The sequence below is a fragment of the Podarcis tiliguerta genome, assembly GCF_965153285.1.
Source record: "Podarcis tiliguerta genome assembly, chromosome: 1".
Taxonomy (NCBI): Eukaryota; Metazoa; Chordata; class Lepidosauria; order Squamata; family Lacertidae; genus Podarcis; species Podarcis tiliguerta.
In genome coordinates, this window is record NC_139534.1 from 122,719,063 (window position 1) to 122,738,970 (window position 19,908).

General features: G+C 44.8%; 1 protein-coding gene across 4 annotated transcripts; it reads right to left on the reverse strand.

Moving 5' to 3' along the window:
• Positions 1-241: 241 nt before the first annotated feature.
• PLD4 (phospholipase D family member 4) lies at positions 242-18,507 on the reverse strand. 4 transcript variants are annotated; one of them, XR_014510338.1, is made up of 12 exons: positions 18,146-18,507; positions 17,166-17,255; positions 14,340-14,527; positions 10,954-11,137; positions 10,194-10,314; positions 9,173-9,300; positions 7,316-7,516; positions 6,995-7,134; positions 5,895-6,060; positions 3,358-3,454; positions 2,310-2,701; positions 242-2,040 (listed from the first exon to the last, which is right to left on the reverse strand). XR_014510338.1 is itself a non-coding variant. In XM_083437257.1 (11 exons), the coding sequence occupies exons 1-11, from the start codon at positions 18,191-18,193 to the stop codon at positions 2,475-2,477; spliced, it is 1,587 nt and encodes a 528-aa protein (XP_083293383.1). In that variant the 5' UTR covers positions 18,194-18,507; the 3' UTR covers positions 2,090-2,474. The 4 variants fall into 4 exon arrangements, 3 of the variants coding, with proteins under 3 accessions (XP_083293383.1, XP_083293382.1, XP_083293384.1); XM_083437257.1 differs by lacking the exon at positions 242-2,040 and having other exon boundaries at positions 2,090-2,701; positions 17,169-17,255; XM_083437256.1 differs by lacking the exon at positions 242-2,040 and having other exon boundaries at positions 2,090-2,701.
• Between the last annotated feature and the right edge of the window lie 1,401 nt (positions 18,508-19,908).

Below are 19,908 nucleotides of genomic sequence, written 5' to 3' on the forward strand. Positions count from 1 at the left end.
GTTGGAGTGGTGCCTATTTATCTACTTGTACTTTGACGTGCTTTCGAACTGCTAGGTTGGCAGGAGCAGAGATAGAGCGACGGGAGCTCACCACCTAGTGGGGATTCGAACCGCCAACCTTCTGATCGGCAGGCCCTAGGCTCTGTGGTTTAGACCACAGCGCCAACCACGTCCCTCCATTCCACCCTATGTAGACATACCATAATCCCCAGATATCCAGATTTTATTTATTTGTTTATTTATTTAGAAAATGTAAGTTTCTAGCATTTGCAAAACCTGAGATACAATGTCCACATATGCCCATGCCATGGAAAGAACTAGAGAGTAACCATTCAAACCAGGAAACAAGAAGATGGATTCACTCTGGCCATAGTTTATAGATCTGGAGCAATAGGAAGATGGGGCATGTGATCAAAAACACGTCTGTTTAGTTGAGGCTCATTCTGCACTGTGCCTCCCAAACACAAATCATCAAAGCAAAATATATATTCATATGGTTTCAACACAGAAAGCTGAACACATGTATATATGTCCTATTTTTCCATGTGGAGAAAATAGGTGTAAAGCGGCCTTATAAGTAGTTGGTGACAATATAAATATGCACATCACCCACACCAAAATGTTTATTTAGCTATATTTACATAATTACATCCCACAGTAATGTATACGGAAAACATAATAAATTTTCCTTATTCAAGCCCATAACCAGCTTGGACACAGATTTACTAGGCAGGTCTGGGTCAATTCACTTGGTAGCCTCAGTTCCCTATTTTTAAAAGCAAAATAGAAATGACTTCCAATACAAGGCAGATATAACAATTAATGTTACTAGCCACCTTGAAATTCAAGGAACAGTAATACAGAAGGCCATAGAAATCTAATTTAATAAGCAACTCTTGCTGGCAACAGCAGACAAAGCTTTTTAAAACTGCTATTCTGCAGCTGCCTTTTTCAGGCAGAATTGAGGGTACAGTCTTCAAACCTTTCTGGAGCAGTGCTGATGAAGTCAGTTCTGAACTGAGAAACAGAACGTTAGTGGTTTATGAAGCACAGCTTTTAATGGGCGGGGGGGGGGGAGCAGAGTAAAGCAGGCCATAATTTTCTCAAACATTGCCACCTTGTGGAATTTTGCAAATGCAACAATTGCCCGGTTGCATAACTCTATTTTGTTCTGAAATTGTACAACCAATGAGTATTTGCACAATTTCAGTGCAGTACAACTAAAGAATTAGCTTTCCCTTCTTGGGGTTTATTTTTTTGAGGGTGCTGGCTTGAAATCACTTTTTTAAGGGTGCAGACTAAAAGGCACACACCACCATAGAAGAGCATTTATTGTCAAGGTATTAATAAGGATAAGGATCAAGTGTTGACAAGTGATGGCCAGTTCTCATGTACCCTCTTATAATACATCTTCTAACCTATCCATTCCACGATACACAATATTGGATCAAAGCTGCAGATATGCGTAGGCTGGAGCGGATAAGATTTAAGAGGAGTCATTATAGTGGTCTTCAAATATCTGAAGGTCTGCTGTGCAGAAGATGGAGCAGACAGGTTCTCTGTTGCTTTATACAACATGACTACAGTGGTACCTCTGGTTACGAACGCTTCAGCTTACGAGCTCCGCTAACCCAGAAGTTGTGAACTTTGCCCCAGGATATGAATGGAAATCGCGCCCCAAAGGCACGTGTGCAACGGGAGGCCCCATTAGCAAAAGTGCGCCTCAGGATAAGAACGGTTTCAGCTTAAGAACGGACCTCCAGAACAAATTAAGTTCGTAACCAGAGGTACCACTGTATAACCAGTAAACAGAAATTGCAGGGAAGCATGTTTCAGCTAAACATTAGGCAAAACTTCCATGTCAAATAGCTCTTACTGTTAGGAACAGACTTTCTTGGGAGGCAATGGGCTATCATTCACTGAGTGTATTTAAGTAGAGGCTTAATGGTCACCTTCCAGGGACACTGCGGTTGCATCCTGCATTGTAGGTCCTGCACTGAGCAGTGTATTGGATTAAATGACATCCAAGTTCCCTTCTAGCTATACGATTCTGTTAAGTTGTGGGTGAACATATCAGAAGACACAGCGATTCTTCAAACAGCTCTTGTTTATTCACAGGCCAGAGCAGAACTGAGCTGAAGGGTTCAGCCAGCCTGCTTATATAGAGCTCCACTACAACGCAACTGTAACCACTTTCTGTAACTATCCAATCACTGAATGTCACTTTCAATCCCCTATTTGCATATGTGGACCTGAGTGAAAACTATCTACAGTATCCCCCTGCTGGCCCAGGGTGAGAACTTCAGTACATAACAGATTCCATAAAAATGAAATTTGTGAACGGGACTACTCCGTGATCAAGGTTTGATACATCCTGAACTAAAACATTCATCATCTGGCAAATCCACAATCTAAATTTCACACGCAGAAAGCTCATAACTGAATTCCTATTAGCTATAAAAAATAAAAATAATTTAGCTTTTAAAAGAACTTTTAAATCCATCTTCCCAAGCACAGTCTTTCTGCCCTGGCAGGTCTTCCATTTTTACCGAATATTTGGAATTCCAGTCTCGTTCAAAGAGAGCCCTCAGTTGCTCCTGTATTGTAGGGTTTTTCTTTGTGGTGTCTGCTGAAGACTGCTTGGCAACCAGTCCCACACCTGCCGTGATGCTGAAGTATTCTTCTGACCAGTTAGAAGTTCCTAGAGATGTATAAAATGCAGTGTATATAGAAGGGTGCGATTTTAATTTATCTAGTCACCCACCCCCCCAAAAAGCTCAAATTTCCCCGTTATGGCAAACATATGACTTCTGGTTTCAAACAATTGAAAGCACTATTGTTAGAATATTCACTTGAAGCAAAAGCTGCAGAGTTCAAGGGAGAGGGAGAGGAAAGAGATTGAAACAGGCAGGATCCAGTGTCAAGAAAAACCCATAAGGATCCTAAAAACTAATCTGAATTACTAGGAGTGCTTTTTACCACCTTATGGCTATTCTTGGACGTGGTGATTCATGCCCTAGTAACCTCAAGACTTGATTCTTGCAATGTGCTTTAGGGTAGAATCTAAACATTTTGAAAAATATATTGAATTTGCCATAAGCTCACCATTGCCATCTAGTGCCACATTTGTACATGCTTTTTTCCTGGGGGGACGCAGGAGGACGCATACCTCTAAACATTATGTGAATCTACGTTTGGCCTATTTGAGGGGCGGTATTTCAATATGAGTAGGAAAATGAAAGTACCCCTAAACAATTTTTAGCACTGCATTTGTATAATGCGCTTAAATTGTTATATTTGCAGCTGTATAGCTGACTTCTACACAGACCACAATCTCTACCAGGCCACAACACTTACCAATATAGACTGCCTTGTCAGTCACCATATATTTGCTGTGATTCAGCCTTGCAAAGGGGATGTTTGTGTGATTTCCAACTGGAACAGTGAAGATTTTCTGGTAAGATGTAAATACAAAAACATGTCTACAATGAGTGGGAATTAAACACAGATGACTTTATGAGTTTCCAACAATTGCCTGCCTTTCCCAAGTAATGGAAATAAAATAGGAATAGCTTTTGGCTAAGCTAGAGTAGACTTTCCACTTCCATTCGCCAGTAAAAGAAAAAGGAAAAACCCACTGCTAAAAATTATAAGAGAGCTTTGCATTTACCGTATTTTTCGCTCTATAAGATGCACCAGAACATAAGACGCACCTAGTTTTGGGAGGAGGAAAACAAGAAAAACAATATTCTGAATCTCAGAACCCAGAACAAGAGGGATTGCTGTGCAGCGAAAGCAGCAATCCCTCTTGCTGTTCTGGCTTCTGGGATAGCTGCACAGCCTGCATTCGCTCCATAAGATGCACACACATTTCCCCTTACTTTTTAGGAGGAAAAAAGTGAGTCTATAGAGCAAAAAATACAGTAATAGTGCCTTTTTGGTGCACATCATCTCAATTGGCACAGATGAGGAGGGCAACAAAGATGGTCAGCTCTATGGGAAAGAAGACCTATGAGGAAAGCTTGGAAGACTTTGTTGTATTCAGCCTGAAGAAGCACGCTTCAAACCTAAAAAGAGCTGTCTCATAAAAGAGGGCAAATACTTGTTCTCTGCTATCGCAGATGGCAGGGCTTCATCTAATGGGCTTGAGCTACCGGAGGGTAGATTTTGGTTGAACTTTGGGAGAATCCTGGTCTGGCAATGGAACCAATGGTTCCCTAGAGAGGATGTAGGCTCTTCATCACTGACAGTGCTTTTTCCCCAGGGCGTACTCAAAGGTAGGCAGTACTAGCATCTCTTTTTGTTGTTATTAAAAAGTGTGGCACTTAACTGTAATAACTTCATGGTGAGTACCTGCACCTCTTTTTCAAGGGAAAAAAAAGCACTGGTCACTGGATATCTTCAAGCAGAGACTAAATGGATGGCCAGCAAGGCCTTCTGCCACTCTCTGATTCTGTCAGTGGCCTGTTAAGTTGTGGCGATTCTTCAAACAGCTCTTCTTTATTCTTTATTCTTTATTCTGAACTGCAGAGCTCAGTCAGCCTGCTTATATAGAGCTCCAGAACAACGTAACTGTAGCAACTTTCTAAAACTATCCAATCAATGAACATCACTTTCGATCCTTCATTTGCATACAACTATCCAATCACTGAACCTCACTTTCGATCCTTCATTTGCATAACTATCTACAGTATCCCCCTGCTGGCCCAGGGTGAGAACTTCAGTACATAACATGGCCAAACCAAGACGGATGTCCTGTCAAACGGTAAAGAGGTTTTTTTACCACAGATCAGGTGGCTGTGACTGAATTGGTCATTTGTAGTGTCAAGCAGAGGTAGGCAACGTGGGGGCCTCCACTGCAACTCCCATGGTGGCATGGCTAATGAAAGAGGATGTATTTATTTCATAAAATTGATATACCACTTGCTTGTAGAAAAAAAACTTCAATGTGGTTTACAAAAAAGGATGTTAGGCTAAAATATATGTGCAGAGACACTGTCTGTAGTCACTATCTGTATCATCCTGTCAAAGAGCAAGAAAGATTTTACTGCACATCATTTGGTAAAATTGCCATTTTTATATACACAGTAAAAACTCATATCAACACAGCTTTTTAACCTGGATGTAAAGTACATGTACCAAAGCACATGTAAAGCACATGTACCCCAAAACCTGTACCAATGTGCTTTAAGCTCATTTATTTTAAAAAAACATTTTGGCTCTGCTACATGAGGAGGAATGGGAAACGATCCGTATTACTAATTTTAACCAAAAAAATTTTTTCTTCTTAACTGTGAGAAGAAAATTTTGTTTATTAAATTGTGGTTTATTTCCTGCTGGGGGGTGGGGGACACACTTTAGGTTTAGCGACCTATAAGTTTGCTTACATTTTAAAATTTATTAATTTATTAACAAATTAATTATTTATTAATTTATTAATTGTTGACATTTGCCCAACATCATTGCTAATACCTAAGTTTACAGTGTTTACAGTAGGGAGAAATAACTTTTCAGCTCATTTCATCCTGAGATTTTTCCCCATCCAGCAATTTAACACTTCCTCTTTCGTTCTTGTGGCATGTGCACACACAACACAAAAAGTGCATTTGAGCATCACTCCCACCTTTCTTATGGGAAGAGATCCTACATGGATAGGAAACAGAAGGAAAGCATTTGAAAACTGCAGTCCAGCTCTAGCCAGTGTAAATTTTTAAAAAGTTGGCATTATAGGTGCAGAAAAAGCAACAGAGTCTGAGGGTTGTCATGTCCACATTTGACACTATGATATATGACCCAGAAAAGACCCTTAAAACTCGGTGTACAAGCTACATAAGTCACTGTCAATACCAGGAACATGACACATGTGCATCTGTAAGGAGCCATGCTTCTTTTACCACTTCGATTGTGATGTTGGCATGTTGATCACTAAGGACACTCAGTGACTCCAAGAAACGAAACATGGAAGAATCAGTATGGGCCCAGCAGTTGATTAAAAGCCGTATGTGTATATTTTGGTGTAACGCCACACTTCTCAGAGCATTGTCGATGGGTGGCCAGTATCTACAAAAACAACATTGTAATTAGTGAAGGTTGGACCATAAGGGCAAATGGGTACTGCCCCATTAACCTCAATGTCACCCCCCCCACCTACCTGCCTTCTTACTTACAACCAAGCCAGAGGGTGGTACTAGCTGTCAGCTTCCTCCTCCTCCATCTCAGTTGCCCTTGTAGAACTTGGGAGGAGGATGGGAAGGAAACTATAATTCATTGGCTCTGCCTAGCATTGGCTCTGGCTCCACCTACTGTTGGCTTCCTGCCTTACACCTCACCAGTCCAAGTGAACAGCAGCCACAAACGCTTGTAAAACGATCAATGGGGAGCTTTATAAACACAAGAACTATTTGGTTTTGGGCTTCCTACTAAAACAGAGAAGTAACAGCTTCTGGTGCTAGCTAGCTGTCTTTCACTACATTATTGTCCCATGAAGCCCAGGCTGACCTGCATTGCTTTTACAGTGCGACACCCCAAAACCTGTGTAATTTAGAGCTGATGGTGCAGGGAGCAGTCATACAACTAATTAAAGGTAAAGGGACCCCTGACCAGTCCAGTCGTGACCGACTCTGGGGCTGCGGCGCTCATCTCGCTTTATTGGCTGAGGGAGCCGGCGTACAGCTTCCGGGTCATGTGGCCAGCATGACTAAGTCGCTTCTGGCAAACCAGAGCAGCGCACGGAAACGCCATTTACCTTCCCGCTGGAGCGGTACCTATTTATCTACTTGCACTTTGATGTGCTTTCAAACTGCTAGGTTGGCAGGAGCAGGGACCGAGCAACGGGAGCTCACCCCATCGCGGGGATTCAAACCGCCAACCTTCTGATCAGCAAGTCCTAGACTATGTGGTTTAACCCACAGCGCCACCCGCGTCCCTATACAACTAATTAGCATTTAGCTAAGAATATAAAAGGGTGCACATATATTCAGGTTTCACTTCATACCTTGGCGGGTGTCTGAAGCGGCTTGTAGGGAAGTAATCCATCATGGAGACATAGACAAATTTTTCTGCATCGTAGATAACATCGAGAACTGCCACGAGATCAAAGGTGCGACCCCCTGGACAAAAGGAAGCAGGAGAAGCCTAGAGCAAAGGAGAAGTTTAATTACTACATCATCTATTGATCCCCATGTTTTTTCAATGAGAATAAACATTTCCTACAGAAGGTTTCATTGTAATCCTATGCACACTTAGTAGAGAGTAAATCCCACTGAATTCAGTGGGGTTAATCTGAGGGAAACATGCTTAGGAACTGTCTGCTTACAGAAAAATAAGCTTCAGTGCTTGTTCCATTGAACTGCACTTCCAAAGGACTGTAGCTGTTGATATTGGTAGAATAATTGCTCGGCCATGGAGATGGGATGGTGGCGTTTGCTTCCCCAAGATCCCAGTAGGTTTTGAAGGTTTTCCAGAGATCCTTAGCTAAGCAGCTGCAGTTGCTGATCAAAACCCCCACTTCTTTCACCTGCAGAAAGAGAGAAACTGGAGACCAATATTCCAAACCAAACCTGGAAGAGGAAGAAACAAAGTGAGGTTTGGCCAAAGGGGTCGGCCTCTTTCCCTTGGCCTTCGCCCCACCCCCAGCTGGCCGTCCATTGTTCTCCCAGGCCAGAGGCTGGACGATAGCCACCCTGACCCAGCTGGGAGGCACCAGACCAGGTAAGCCTCCTCGGTGTCGCAAACCCCACGCACCTGTTGGGAAGGGGGGGCGGAAATTGTTGCTTTCACTCTTTCTTTGTACTGGTGTGGTAATATATCTAGCAAGGGCATAAGTTTGAATGAAATCATAGAGCAAAATACAGAAAGTGGAAATGCCCTTTTACAAGTGCTTCGGAGCTCAGCAGTTCAACACCTCTGCAGTCACATAGCACAACCTGGGTTCTGGGGATCGTAACTTGGAGAGCTGCTGCCAGTCTGAGTAGGCAATACTGTGCTATACGGGCAACCAGCCTGACCACAAGGCAGCTTCCTATGGTAATGTGTGTGGAATATTAGAACTCTTGAGTTCTCAGGAGCTTGTCAGGAGTCACCCAAGTAGGGTAACCCCAAATACCAAAGAGCTCTCTTGTACACTTGATAGTTGCATGAGAAGCTAGGCCTGTTGAAATTCCCTCTTCTATAAAACTATTAAAGAACACCTGTGCTCTCTCTCTCTCTTTACCTAATCACTCAATCTTCACGGAAAGAGCAGGAACAATGGACTAGCTTTCCTGAAGGATAAACCTGCCCACTAAAACTGATCTTTCTCCATAACATGCAACCATAGAGGGATGTTGGGTGTCTCCAAACAGCGGCAGAATTGGGCTCTCAGATTTCAGCAGTGTCCTGTTTGACACTATAATTCAGTGTCCACCCACCACCCCACCTCTCGTACTCTGTTCTACAGCATTGTTTTGGTGCCCGTCTGCAGGGCAGCGCCCGGTGCAAGTGCACCAAGCGCCTCTGCTGCAAAGGTGCAATCTGACGTCCCAAGTGGGTGTGACATTGGAGATCTGGGTGGACCAGAGCATTTGGGAAAGGAGAGTTAACCATACGGCATGGGGAAAGGATTAGGCCGTTTTCCCTCAATGCCATACTCCCAATCCAAACTGCCCTGCAACTAGTAGTGCTTTAAAAATTCAATTTGCAGATCTACCACATCATGTCAAGTTTGGCCCTTAGTTGGCACAGGATGACAGTGGCCCAAGAACCATAGCAATACCATGTGTGAATGGAGTGTGTACCCAGAATCCTGTACAACACACAGCCAAGCTGGAGCAGTGCCTTGGCAGGCAACATGGAAAGAGTCCCCTCAAGGCAGAAAAATCTGAAAAGTACTGATGTAGCGTAACAACTTGAGTGGCTATGGTTAGAAACACAAATGTAGGACAAGCTCGTTTGCATCTTTAGATAGATAGCATAAGACTAACGAAATGTTCTGACAGCTGGAAGGAAAGTAGACAACTGAGCTTGGCCAGGTAATAAGTTTTTATGTTCTCCCCCAAATAAAATCACCTGTCTTAACAGAACTGGTTCTCAGGATGTTTCCGCGCAAATTTTGTCTTCTTGTTAAGTATTGTGAACTCAGTCTCCCCACTCCCACCCCTGTGCCGCTTCGGCTTAATAGCCTTAAATCTCTCACCTGAGTCAGGGCTCTCCAGTCTATGTTGGCACTACCAATAAATACGTGTTTCATGTCTACAATCCAGAATTTGGTGTGCATGACACCTTGGGTGAGCTGTCCAAAATTAATCCTTTTTATGTGGGCTCCTATGGAAAAAATGTTGTTGTTTTTTAAGAGATCAAATAACTGTTTCTTGAGATGCTCTCAAGCCGTAACATACATTTACTTCACTGGAAGCCCTTATGCAAATTCACTAAATACCCCCTACAGAGTTGTGGGACTGAGGCCCGTAGTAAGACTGTTGATCTCAGAAGGATCTGGAAACCAAGCCTTATGAGGAACAGTTGAGGGAGTTGGGTATGTTTAGCCTGGAGAAGAAGACACTGAGAGGAGCTATGATGGTGATCTTCAAATATCTCAAGGAGATATGGAGGATGGAGGACATCCTCCACATGGAGGATGGAGCAAGCTTGTTTTCTCCTGCTCCAGATGTTAGGACTTGAACCAATGGATTCAAGAGAGATTCTGACTAAACATCACGAAGAACTATCTGATAGTAAGAGCGGTTGGACAGAGGAATGGACTCCCTTGGGGGAGTCTCTCCTTCCTTGGAGGTTTTTAAGCAGATGTTGGATGGCCATCTGCCATGTATGATCTAGTTGAGATTCCTGTAGAGGGTTGAACTAGATAACCCTCGTGGTCCCTTCCAACTCTACAATTATATGTTTCCACGATTCTATGAAATATAATAACAAAACAGCAACTAGCATTCAGAGTCATCATGACTAGGAGGCTTCATTTAGTTCCCTCTTTGCTCACCTTTTGGTGTGCAACAAAGATATGGCAGTTTTAAGAGGCCCTGCAGTTTAACACTTGTGTATTAATTCTTGTGGAAGATTTTTAGTTGCTGGATTTTATGTTGTTTCAGTGGGAGTGGGGGGGGGTCATACGCATTTTATGACTGTTTTCATGTTGTTTCCTGTTGGGGGGGGGCTGCTCTGCCAAAAGGCAGAATAGAAGTATTTTAATAAACAGTTACCTCTTTTCTCCAGGGCTTCAAGATCAGTTGAATGTTTAGCCTTAGATGGCACACTTGTTGCAATAAACACAGACACATTCTTCAGAAGCAGGCTTTCGAATTTCTTGAGAACATCTTCACCCTACAGAAGGCAAATCACTTACTTGTATCGAACGAGGGGCGGCACATGCCAAATTCTGCATTGGAAATATCCCTCCAGATCAGGGGATGCGAGACTGGTTGGTTTGTCAACAACATGGTGGTAAAGTCTTCCCATCCTTTAAAATGCTGCCTACACACAGCTGCTGATTTTATTATTATTACCGTATTTTTTGCCCTATAGGACGCACTTTTTCCCCTCCAAAAATGAAGGGGAAATGTGTGTGCGTCCTATGGGGCGAATGCAGGCTTTTGCTGAAGCCTGGAGAGTGAGAGGGGTCGGTGCGCACTGACCCCTCTTGCTCTCCAGGCTTCAGGAAACTATCCGCAAGCCTTGGGAGCCCGCGGGAATTCCCGCCAGTCTCCCAAGGCTTGTGGAGAGCTGTCTGCATCCCAAAGCCCGGGGCACGCTGAGTAGCGCACCCCGGGCTTCGGGCAGATATCCGCAAGCCTGGGGAGACCAGCAGGAACTCGGGCTTCCCCGGCCCCAGCCCCGCGCTTGGGGGGGAGAAATTTTTTTTCTTTATTTCCCCCCAAAAAAACTAGGTGCGCCCTATGGGCGGGTGTGCCCTATGGGGCGAAAAATACAGTATTATTAAAAAACAACCCTTTCTTATCTCACCTGCTTAGACGATGTGTCATTTACTCCAAGGTCTTCTCCAGTCAAGCTCCAATAATAAGAAGCCACGTGAATGCTTTCCTGGGTTATATTTAACAACTCCATCCATGCTTGGTATAAAGGCTTTGCAGCACTGCTGTTTGGTCCATAAGGCATGTCCCAAGGAAGGCTTTCCACCAGCTGGAAACTGCAAGAGGGAAGGGGTAGCAGAATACTTCGCAGTCAAAACAGTTGCCGCCAAGACAACCTGAGCTAAGTCCCCAGTTCACAGGGTAGGCTTCAGGGTGAGAGAAAAGCTTAGTAACATTTTTTCCTGAATTAGCCACATCTGCATAATAATGTCAGACCAACCAGCCTTCCGGATTGTTTTCAAACTGGCTTGTGTAAAAGGCAAGATGTCGAGTCCCCTTGCCAGATTATATTTTACTTTTAGCTGCCTTAAAACAAAAAAAGCAGTAGTGGAAGTTAGAATCAGCCTTCTAGTGCAGTGGCGTAGCGTGGGTTGTCAGCACCCGGGGCAAGGCAAGTAATTTGCGCCCCCTAACCCGTGGGTTTTAGTAGGGGCAGAGAGCTGCGAGTGCGAGCGTGCCCCCCCAGATGTTGTGCCCGGTGCGGCCGGCCCCCTCTGCACCCCCCACACTACGCCACTGTTCTAGCCTATGCATGCTTGGTGTGCTAAATGTGTGCTAAAGAGCCAGTTCAGGAGTTCAGTGATGCATTCCAGCCACTCAGGGAAGGAGCAGAACAAGGTCAGAGGGCTGCAGAAAGGGGTGGTGACCTGGGGAGTTTCTCAAGGGCCAGATAGGCAGGCTTGGAGGGCCAAATTCTGCCCCTGAGCTGAGGTTCTCCACCCTTGTCCAGCCATCCCTCTGCTGTGTTTGTGTTTGTGTGTGTGTGTGTGTGTGTTTCCAGGCTTTCTGCCTGCCTGGATGTTTGTGTGCCTGCCTGCCAATTTTCGTGTGTCATAAGCATAGCAAGAGTTGGTGTGCACATCAGTGGCTTGGCGGCGGCCATCTTTGGCACACAGCCATCGGAGGGGTGGCCAACCCTCAAAACATCCCTCATGCTGAAAAGGCTTGGCCACCCTTGACTGAAGGAATTTGCATACCACCCTCCGTAAACATTTATTCCAGGGTAATTTACAAATGAACGGGATAATATAGAAAAGATGCCCTTTGGCTTAGTAACAGACATGCTGTCTGCTGCCTCAGATTGAAAGAAATGCGTTGTTCCGCTTGTTTCTGGCTGCTCACACACAGGACAAGGGCTGAGGCCCAGTGGCAGAGGATCTGCTTGGCGAATAGAAGATTCCAGACTCAACCACTAGTACCTCCAGGTAGGGCTAGGAATGTTCTCATCTAAAACCCTGGAGAGTCACTTCCATTGTCAGTGTAGACTGAGTTAGATGAACCGATGATCTGACTCCATATAGGGTAGCTTCCTATGTTCCAGACTTTGCAATTGTGCCAAAATTAACCTATCACATCCAAATTAGAGACAGAAAGGAGTATGTAAAACAAATTCATTCCAATATAGGTGACAGCTGTAATTTTGATCAGTTCCTTTATTCAATCACATACACTTTTCTCTATAATGAGTGTGTGTGTGTGTGTGTGTGTGTGTGTGTGTGTTTAGGGCAGTATCTCTATTATAGATTGGTATTGATTTTGTATTGACTAGGAGAAGAGGACCTTCTCTGTGGTGGCCCCCTTTCTGTGGAATTACTTCTGCCTTGAACTTGTAAAGTCCCAACACTTTTGGATGCTCCAGTGGCTTTTGAAGACGTATTTCTGTTCCCACGTCATTCCTGTGAGTTAGGACAGCCATACGTCTCGTTTCTTTTAGACATTACCGGTATTTCAAAGGCAGAGGGAATTTCCAAAAGGTGGCGCTTTGTCCTGAATCTCAGGCAAGTCAATTGAAAGATCATGGGATTTTTGGGGGTGTTTTTATTTTTAAAAAGTTCAACAACTTTTGGGGTGTCCTGTTTTTTACTTTTTGAACTATGGCAACCCTATGTGGGGTGGAATTATGCTGCTTTTGCCCTGGATCACTGTTGTATCTTAGTTGTCAAAGATTTTAACACTGCTTTAATGTGTTTAATGAACGATTGCGTATTTTCTTTTGTGCACCGCCTTGGGATGTTCTATGAAAGTCAATATGCAAATACAGTGGTGCCCCGCAAGACGAATGCCTCGCAAGACGGAAAACCCGCAAGACGAAAGGGTTTTCCGTTTTCAGAGGTGCTTCGCAGGATGAATTTCTCTATGGGCTTGCTTCGCAAGACGAAAAGTCTTGCGATTCTTGAGGGTTTTTTTCGCTCCCCAACCCCTTTTTTGTAAAGCGCTAAGCTGCTAATAGCCTTTTAGCAGCTAATCCGCTAATCCCTTAAGCCTTTAATAGCCGTTAATAGCCCTTAAACTGCTAATAGCGCTAATAGCGCTAATCCGCTAATGGGCTTGCTTCGCAAGACGAAAAAACCGCAAGACGAAGAGACTCGCGGAACGGATTCTTTTCGTCTTGCGAGGCACCACTGTACGTAAATAAACGCGCCAATTAAAAAAATAAAATGAAGTAATATTACATGCTGTATCAGGCACATTCACAACACTTACATTTTAAAAATAGAAAGATGGCGGCTACTAGTCACAGCAAGTGTGGGAGTGGCCGCCAGGACCACATAACACCAGTCCTGAGAGATCTGCATTGGCTCCCAGTACGTTTCCAAGCACAATTCAAAGTTTTGGTGATGACCTTTAAAGCCCTAAATGGCCTTGGCCCAGTATATCTGAAGGAGCGTCTCCACCCCCATCGTTCAGCCCAGACTCTGAGATCCAGCGCCAAGGGCCTTCTGGCAGTTCCCTCATTGAGAGAAGTGAGGTTACAGGTTACTACCAAGGGCCTTCTTGGTAGTGGCACCCGCCCTGTGGAACGTCCTCCCTTCAGATGTGAAGGAAATAAGCAGCTATCTTGTCTTTAAAAGACATCTGAAGGCAGCCCTGTTTAGGGAAGTTTTTAATATTTAATGCTGTATTGTTTTTAACACTCGATTGGAAGCCACCCAGAGTGGCTGGGGAAACTCAGCCAGATGGGCGGGGTATAAATAATACATTATTATTATTATTATTATTATTATTATTATTATTATTATTCCACGCTCAAAGGCAGTGTGGCTCTGACTGCCAGTGGGTGGAAACTGCAAATAGGGAGAGTGCTGTTCCTTTTTGTGAGCTTCCCATAGGCATCTGGTTGGCCACTGTGAGAACAGGATGCTGGACTAAATAAGCCACTGGCCTCATCCTGCAGGGGCACTTCTTATGCTGGGACCAAAAAAGGCACTGGAAACACACACACACCCCAGAAAAAAAACACCTCTTTGCTTCTCTTACTTGCATGAATCATTGCATCTAGGGCTGCTGTCCGTCTCAATCACTCTGTCTCTTTCTGTGTTTCGGTCGTCATTATTGTGGGTGTTGAGAACCCCGTCTTCCTCTCCTGGAGAAACTGCAGTGGGGGGTTTCATGACATGAATTCTTATCACAAACAGAAGCCCAGCCGCTGCAAACAGTCCAAACACCTGGAACATGGAAAGAACGCGCATGAAATGTCTGGCAGCACTCCTCCGAGCCAGTTGTGATGTATGGAAGTGAGAGCTGGACCATCAAGAAGGCTGATCGCCAAAGAATTGATGCTTTTGAATTATGATGCTGGAGGAGACTCTTGAGAGTCCCATGGACTGCAAGAAGATCAAACCTCTCCATTCTGAAGGAAATCAGCCCTGAGTGCTCACTGGAAGGACAGATCCTGAAGCTGAGGCTCCAATACTTTGGCCACCTCATGAGAAGAGAAGACTCCCTGGAAAAGACCCTGATGTTGGGAAAGATGGAGGGCACAAGGAGAAGGGGACGACAGAGGACGAGATGGTTGGACAGTGTTCTCGAAGCTACCAGCATGAGTTTGACCAAACTGCAGGAGGCAGTGGAAGACAGGAGTGCCTGGCGTGCTCTGGTCCATGGGGTCATGAAGAGTCGGACACGACTAAACGACTAAACAACGACAACAACAAATGAAAGATGGAGGAGGGACAAAAGAGCCTTGCCTTGAACAGCCCAATAACATTCTGGTACTGCTGAGATTTAAATCAGGGGTCTTGTAACTCTTTCTCTTAACCACACCAGCTCCTGAGACTGAGTAGCCTCTGGGCAATGTCTATTAGCCCATAGGAAGGTTAGAGTGTGAATCTGTTCCTTCATAGGTTTTATATAGTTAAGTATATCAAATTTAGGATTTCGATTCTATTCCTTCGGTACACACACATAATCCATCCTTTTACTACATTTGCAATTTGGGGAGGGAGAGAATGGATTTAAGTCTCATTTCAGTTCTCAAGCTCAAAACCAGTTTCATTTATTAAACAGTGAAACTCTGCTAACCATCCGCCTGTGACATATAGCAGGTGGATGAGACTTCCTCTTTATATTTTCATCACAGTGCGGTTATAATAAAGTACAGGGAAATGTCAGTGCAGCCCACCTGCAGGGCTGGAAGCAAAACATTTTGCTGCCTGAAGAGGACCAGCAAACGGTGCCCCCTCTCCCCGCAAACCAAAGTGTATGGTACTCAAGGTTAGGTGGGTTATTTTGGCACCTGAGGCAGAAAACGCCACAAACACCTCTCCCGGGAAGTAAAAAATAAATTAAATAACTGACAATTTGCTGGGCTTTCATTAAACAACCAGAATAGGCAAACTGAGGCTGCCAGGCCACTTCAAAGCGACCAATGGCAGAGGCGGCCCTGCCACCCAGATCAGATGATTCTGCTTGGTATCTAAATTTGCTTGCACCTCCATGGCTTTCCCTTTTGTATTATGCTAGCTAGACTGGGAGCTTGTGGGCAGGGGCTGTCTTTTAAAAAATGTTAAATGCTTTATACATAGTAATAGTACATAGGAAGCTGCCTTATACCACTGGTCAGTATTGTCTACACTGACTGGCAGCAGCTTTCGAACACAGACTCCAGCACTGGGGTATGGCTCTTCTTCACTGACCTACAACCCTTCTGAGTAGTAGCAGTAGTTGCAGTAGAAGTAATCTCTTTTGGGGAGGTCATCAACCATTACTGATCTCCCTGAGGCAACATTTAGACCCCAGGTTAAACATCCTTAATTTCTTCAACATTTCATCATGGGCCCTGTTTGGGCTAACATTTGCTGTACTATTCAGACATCAGTTCCTGACATCAGATAATATATAACCCCCTCCCCCTTTGTCATGTACTGGCTGGATGCAGAGAACCCCCAAGAGAAGAAGACTCAGAGCCCAGGGGTTGGTGGTGGTGTGCAGAGGGAGAAGAACTGGAGGAAGAGGGAGGAAGAGGCATCAGAAGCTGAAGAGGTAACGGGGTGTAGTGAGCAGGGAGAGTCTGTGGCAGATTAAAGTCCAGAAGCAGAAGCAGGAGAGGAGGGAGGTCAATAGGCAGAGATGAGTCAGGCCAGTGATGAAGCCAAGGTGTTGTCCCCCTCCTGGTGTGACAAGCTTCCCTCCCCTTGGGTTTCCCAGAACCAGCTAAGGTATGAAGAGGGACGAACAGAGACAGACATGCTGGCGGAGTCTCAAATTGCTTGGGAAGGACCCGGGAGAGGAGGCGGCTTATGGAAAGGCGAGGACCTTCAGTCTCCATAACTGCTTCATAGGGGGAAGACTTATGAGGAAGAGTTGCTGTGCTCATTAGACCGGGCACTCCTGAGCAACCTTGTTTCTTCTAGTTGACTTCACTTACTTTGTGTTTTATTGCTGACCCAATCTTTGACACCCTTCAGTGTGTAGCCTGAAGGTTGCTTCATCTTGTTCTATGGCAACTCAGTAACAGGATTGTCCTTCTGCGCCTCCTGAAATGGTGCCTGTCTCTTTGTCCTTCGGTAGTCCCTCACCACCACCCCATCACATGCATGACGGTCAAGATTCCAAGAGGAACCTGACACTGAAAGACTGGAGGGGATATTCACCAACCTATTCTCACCCCTCTCTGACCACCCTTCTCTGCTGGCTGATGACTAGAGTGAAGGAACCGGTTTTGAAGTACAACCCTCCTAAAGACTTGACACAGAGTTCTATTCTTCTACCACAGGACTAAGATTCTGTCCTAGTCAAGCTAATTCAGGGAGAAATTTTATTCACCGCCCAGTAGGTGCAACTTGGTTTTATTCTGGTACTTACCACATTAATGCACCTTTGCTCGCTTGGGTGTGATTTCAAACAAAAGGGCCTGTTTGTCCTCAGTGGGTTCATTGGGGCGTGTTTCATGATCTATAACACAGAAATGCATGGCAAGTAACTGGAAGAAATAGAGTGAATGGCTTCAGTGCTCCCAGAAAGTCTACTACAGATGAAATTGCCTTATGCAGAGTCAGATAGTTGCTCCATTTATCCCAGGGATGGGGAATCTGTGGTCATCCAGGTGTTGTTGGACCCCAACACCCATCAGCCCACAGGGGTTGCGCAGGGTTGTTAAGGCAGCAGAGAGCATTGTTGGCTGCCCACTCTCCACCTTAGAGCAGATTTATGCCACAAGGTGCCATAGGAAGGCACTGGACATAGTAAAAGATCCATCGCATCCTGGTCACTGTCTCTTCGAGCTCTTGCCGTCGGGACGGAGATACAGGACGATGAAGACTAGAACGAGCCGTCTTAAGAACAGCTTCTTCTCCAGAGCGATCTCGGCCCTGAATGGGAAGCCCGGACTTTGAAAGTCATCAAATCTCCTTTGCTGTATTTTACTATATTTTTTAATTAGTGTTTTCATGGAGCAGCCAAGTAATTTCGTTGTCCCCAAAGGGGGCAATGACACTAAAGATATTATTATTATTATTATTATTATTATTATTATTATTATTACAATATGACCAATGTTCAAGGACAATGGGAATGTCCCAGGGAATTGTCCCAGGACAATATGACCAATGTTCAGGGACAATGGCAGCTGGAATCCAGCAACCTCTGCAAGGTTCAACACACCACAGGTTCTCCACCCGATCTACCTCAGCTGGCAACGGTTCTCCAAGGTCTCATGCTGGGGGTCTTTCCCAGGACCTGCCATCTAAGACCCCCTTCATTAAGAGGAGTTACTAGGGACTGTTTTTCTGCACACAAAGACACGCCCTCTGTTACTGAGCATCCCATCCCAAACCATCTCTTACCTTCACTAGTGCATCTAAGTAATCAGTGACCAATTGTCTCCTAATCATTCAAAAATGCTCACCGTCTTAGGTCCTTCCAGCTAGAAGTCTTTCTACCTCCTTCAGAGGAGCAAGTAACACTCTGCTACTGTTTGAGCGGGGTTTCATGAACTGGCCACAAGCCGTGCCTGTTGCTTTTCCTCCCCCACAGTGGCACAGGCAGAACTTCCCCTTTCAAACCAGAATTTCACAGCTGCTAGATTTGAATAATAGAGACTGTCTGGTAAAGGCCATCTGTGCTACACACACTGCCTCAAGAAGTGAATAGTTTCGCATTAAATCTCTCCAAAAATGCCAGGACCATTGCAGAGGCATCACTGCCCTTAAGTGTATATACTATTGTCATCTCTGGTCAAACAAGTTACAATAATAATAATAATAACAATAATAATAACAACAACAATAATAATAACAATAACAATAATAATAATAATAATAATAATAATAATAATAATATATTTATACCCCGCCCATCTGGCTGGGCTTCCCCAGCCACTCTGGGCGGCTTCCAACAAAATACTAAAATACAGTATATTATTTTGAGTAGGTTTCTGAAAGGCTGCAAAAACGTGCTTGCCAGAGTACTTTGTGGGATGAGAATAAACACTGCAAGCAAGTCATAGCATTTTGCACAAACGGGGTGGTCGGGAGGATGTACAGTGGTGCCTCGCAAGACGAAAATAATCCGTTCCGCGAGTCTCTTCGTCTAGCGGTTTTTTCGTCTTGCGAAGCAACCCCATTAGCGGATTAGCGCTATTAGCGGTTATTAGCGGCTATTAAAGGCTTAAGGGATTAGCGGATTAGCTGCTAAAAGGCTATTAGCAACTTAGTGCCTTAGAAAAAGGGGGTGGGGAGCGAAAAAAAATCGCAGCAACTCGCAAGACATTTTCGTCTTGCGAAGCAAGCCCATAGGAAATTCGTTTTGCGAAGCACCTCCAAAACGGAAAACCCTTTCGTCTAGCGGGTTTTCCGTCTTGAGAGGCATTCGTCTTGCGGGGCACCACTGTAATTTGCCTCTTGAGGCACCCCTTTGCAATGCCCACATTTGATGCCGTCTAGCAAAAGCTGGTTTTCAGGAAGATCCCAAATCAGTGCTCGATCTGGGAGAGAGCATGAAGCCAGTGTAGGAGTTTAAGGAGTGGGGAAGGAATTGGGCAGCAGGGTGATGAATAGAAATGACACAACAGAAGACTAGAAAGGAGATTGCAGTAGTCCGGGGGAAGAGTTCAACAAGTAGGACCTGCAACAAAATGTTGCAGTGTGGAATACTTCTTCTGTTCAGAGTCCAGCCATCCATCCCCCTTTCAAGAATACTCCATTCTGCCTCACCCTCGGATTGCCTCCCTCCCCCGCCCTATCGACATGTGAACACTGAGCATGCTCTGTTCTCTTCAAACTGATTTTTCGCTCCCCCATCCATTGAGAACCAGTGTGGTGTAGTGGTTGAGAGCGGTAGTCTTGTAATCTGGGGAACCGGGTTCGCGTCTCCGCTCCTCCACATGCAGCTGCTGGGTGACCTTGGGCCAGTCACACTTCTTTGAAGTCTCTCAGCCCCACTCACCTCACAGAGTGTTTGTCGTGGGGGAGGAAGGGAAAGGAGAATGTTAGCCGCTTTGAGACTCCTTAAAGGGAGTGAAAGGCGGGATATCAAATCCAAACTCTTCTTCTTCTGCTGCTTTTCACCCCCAACTTCATCATTATTCTGCAACCTTCCTCTTGGGAAG

Excerpts from the sequence above, each read along its gene's own strand:
- PLD4 (XM_083437256.1), bottom strand. The coding sequence starts at position 18,193 with ATGATTAGGAGACAATTGGTCACTGATTACTTAGATGCACTAGTGAAG. Across the intron at positions 9,301-10,193 it reads TGAAGCCCTGGAGAAAAGAG|GAGCCCACATAAAAAGGATT; the intron begins GTAACTGTTTAT and ends TTTTTTCCATAG. Across the intron at positions 7,135-7,315 it reads GCACTGAAGCTTATTTTTCT|GCTTCTCCTGCTTCCTTTTG; the intron begins GTAAGCAGACAG and ends CCTTTGCTCTAG.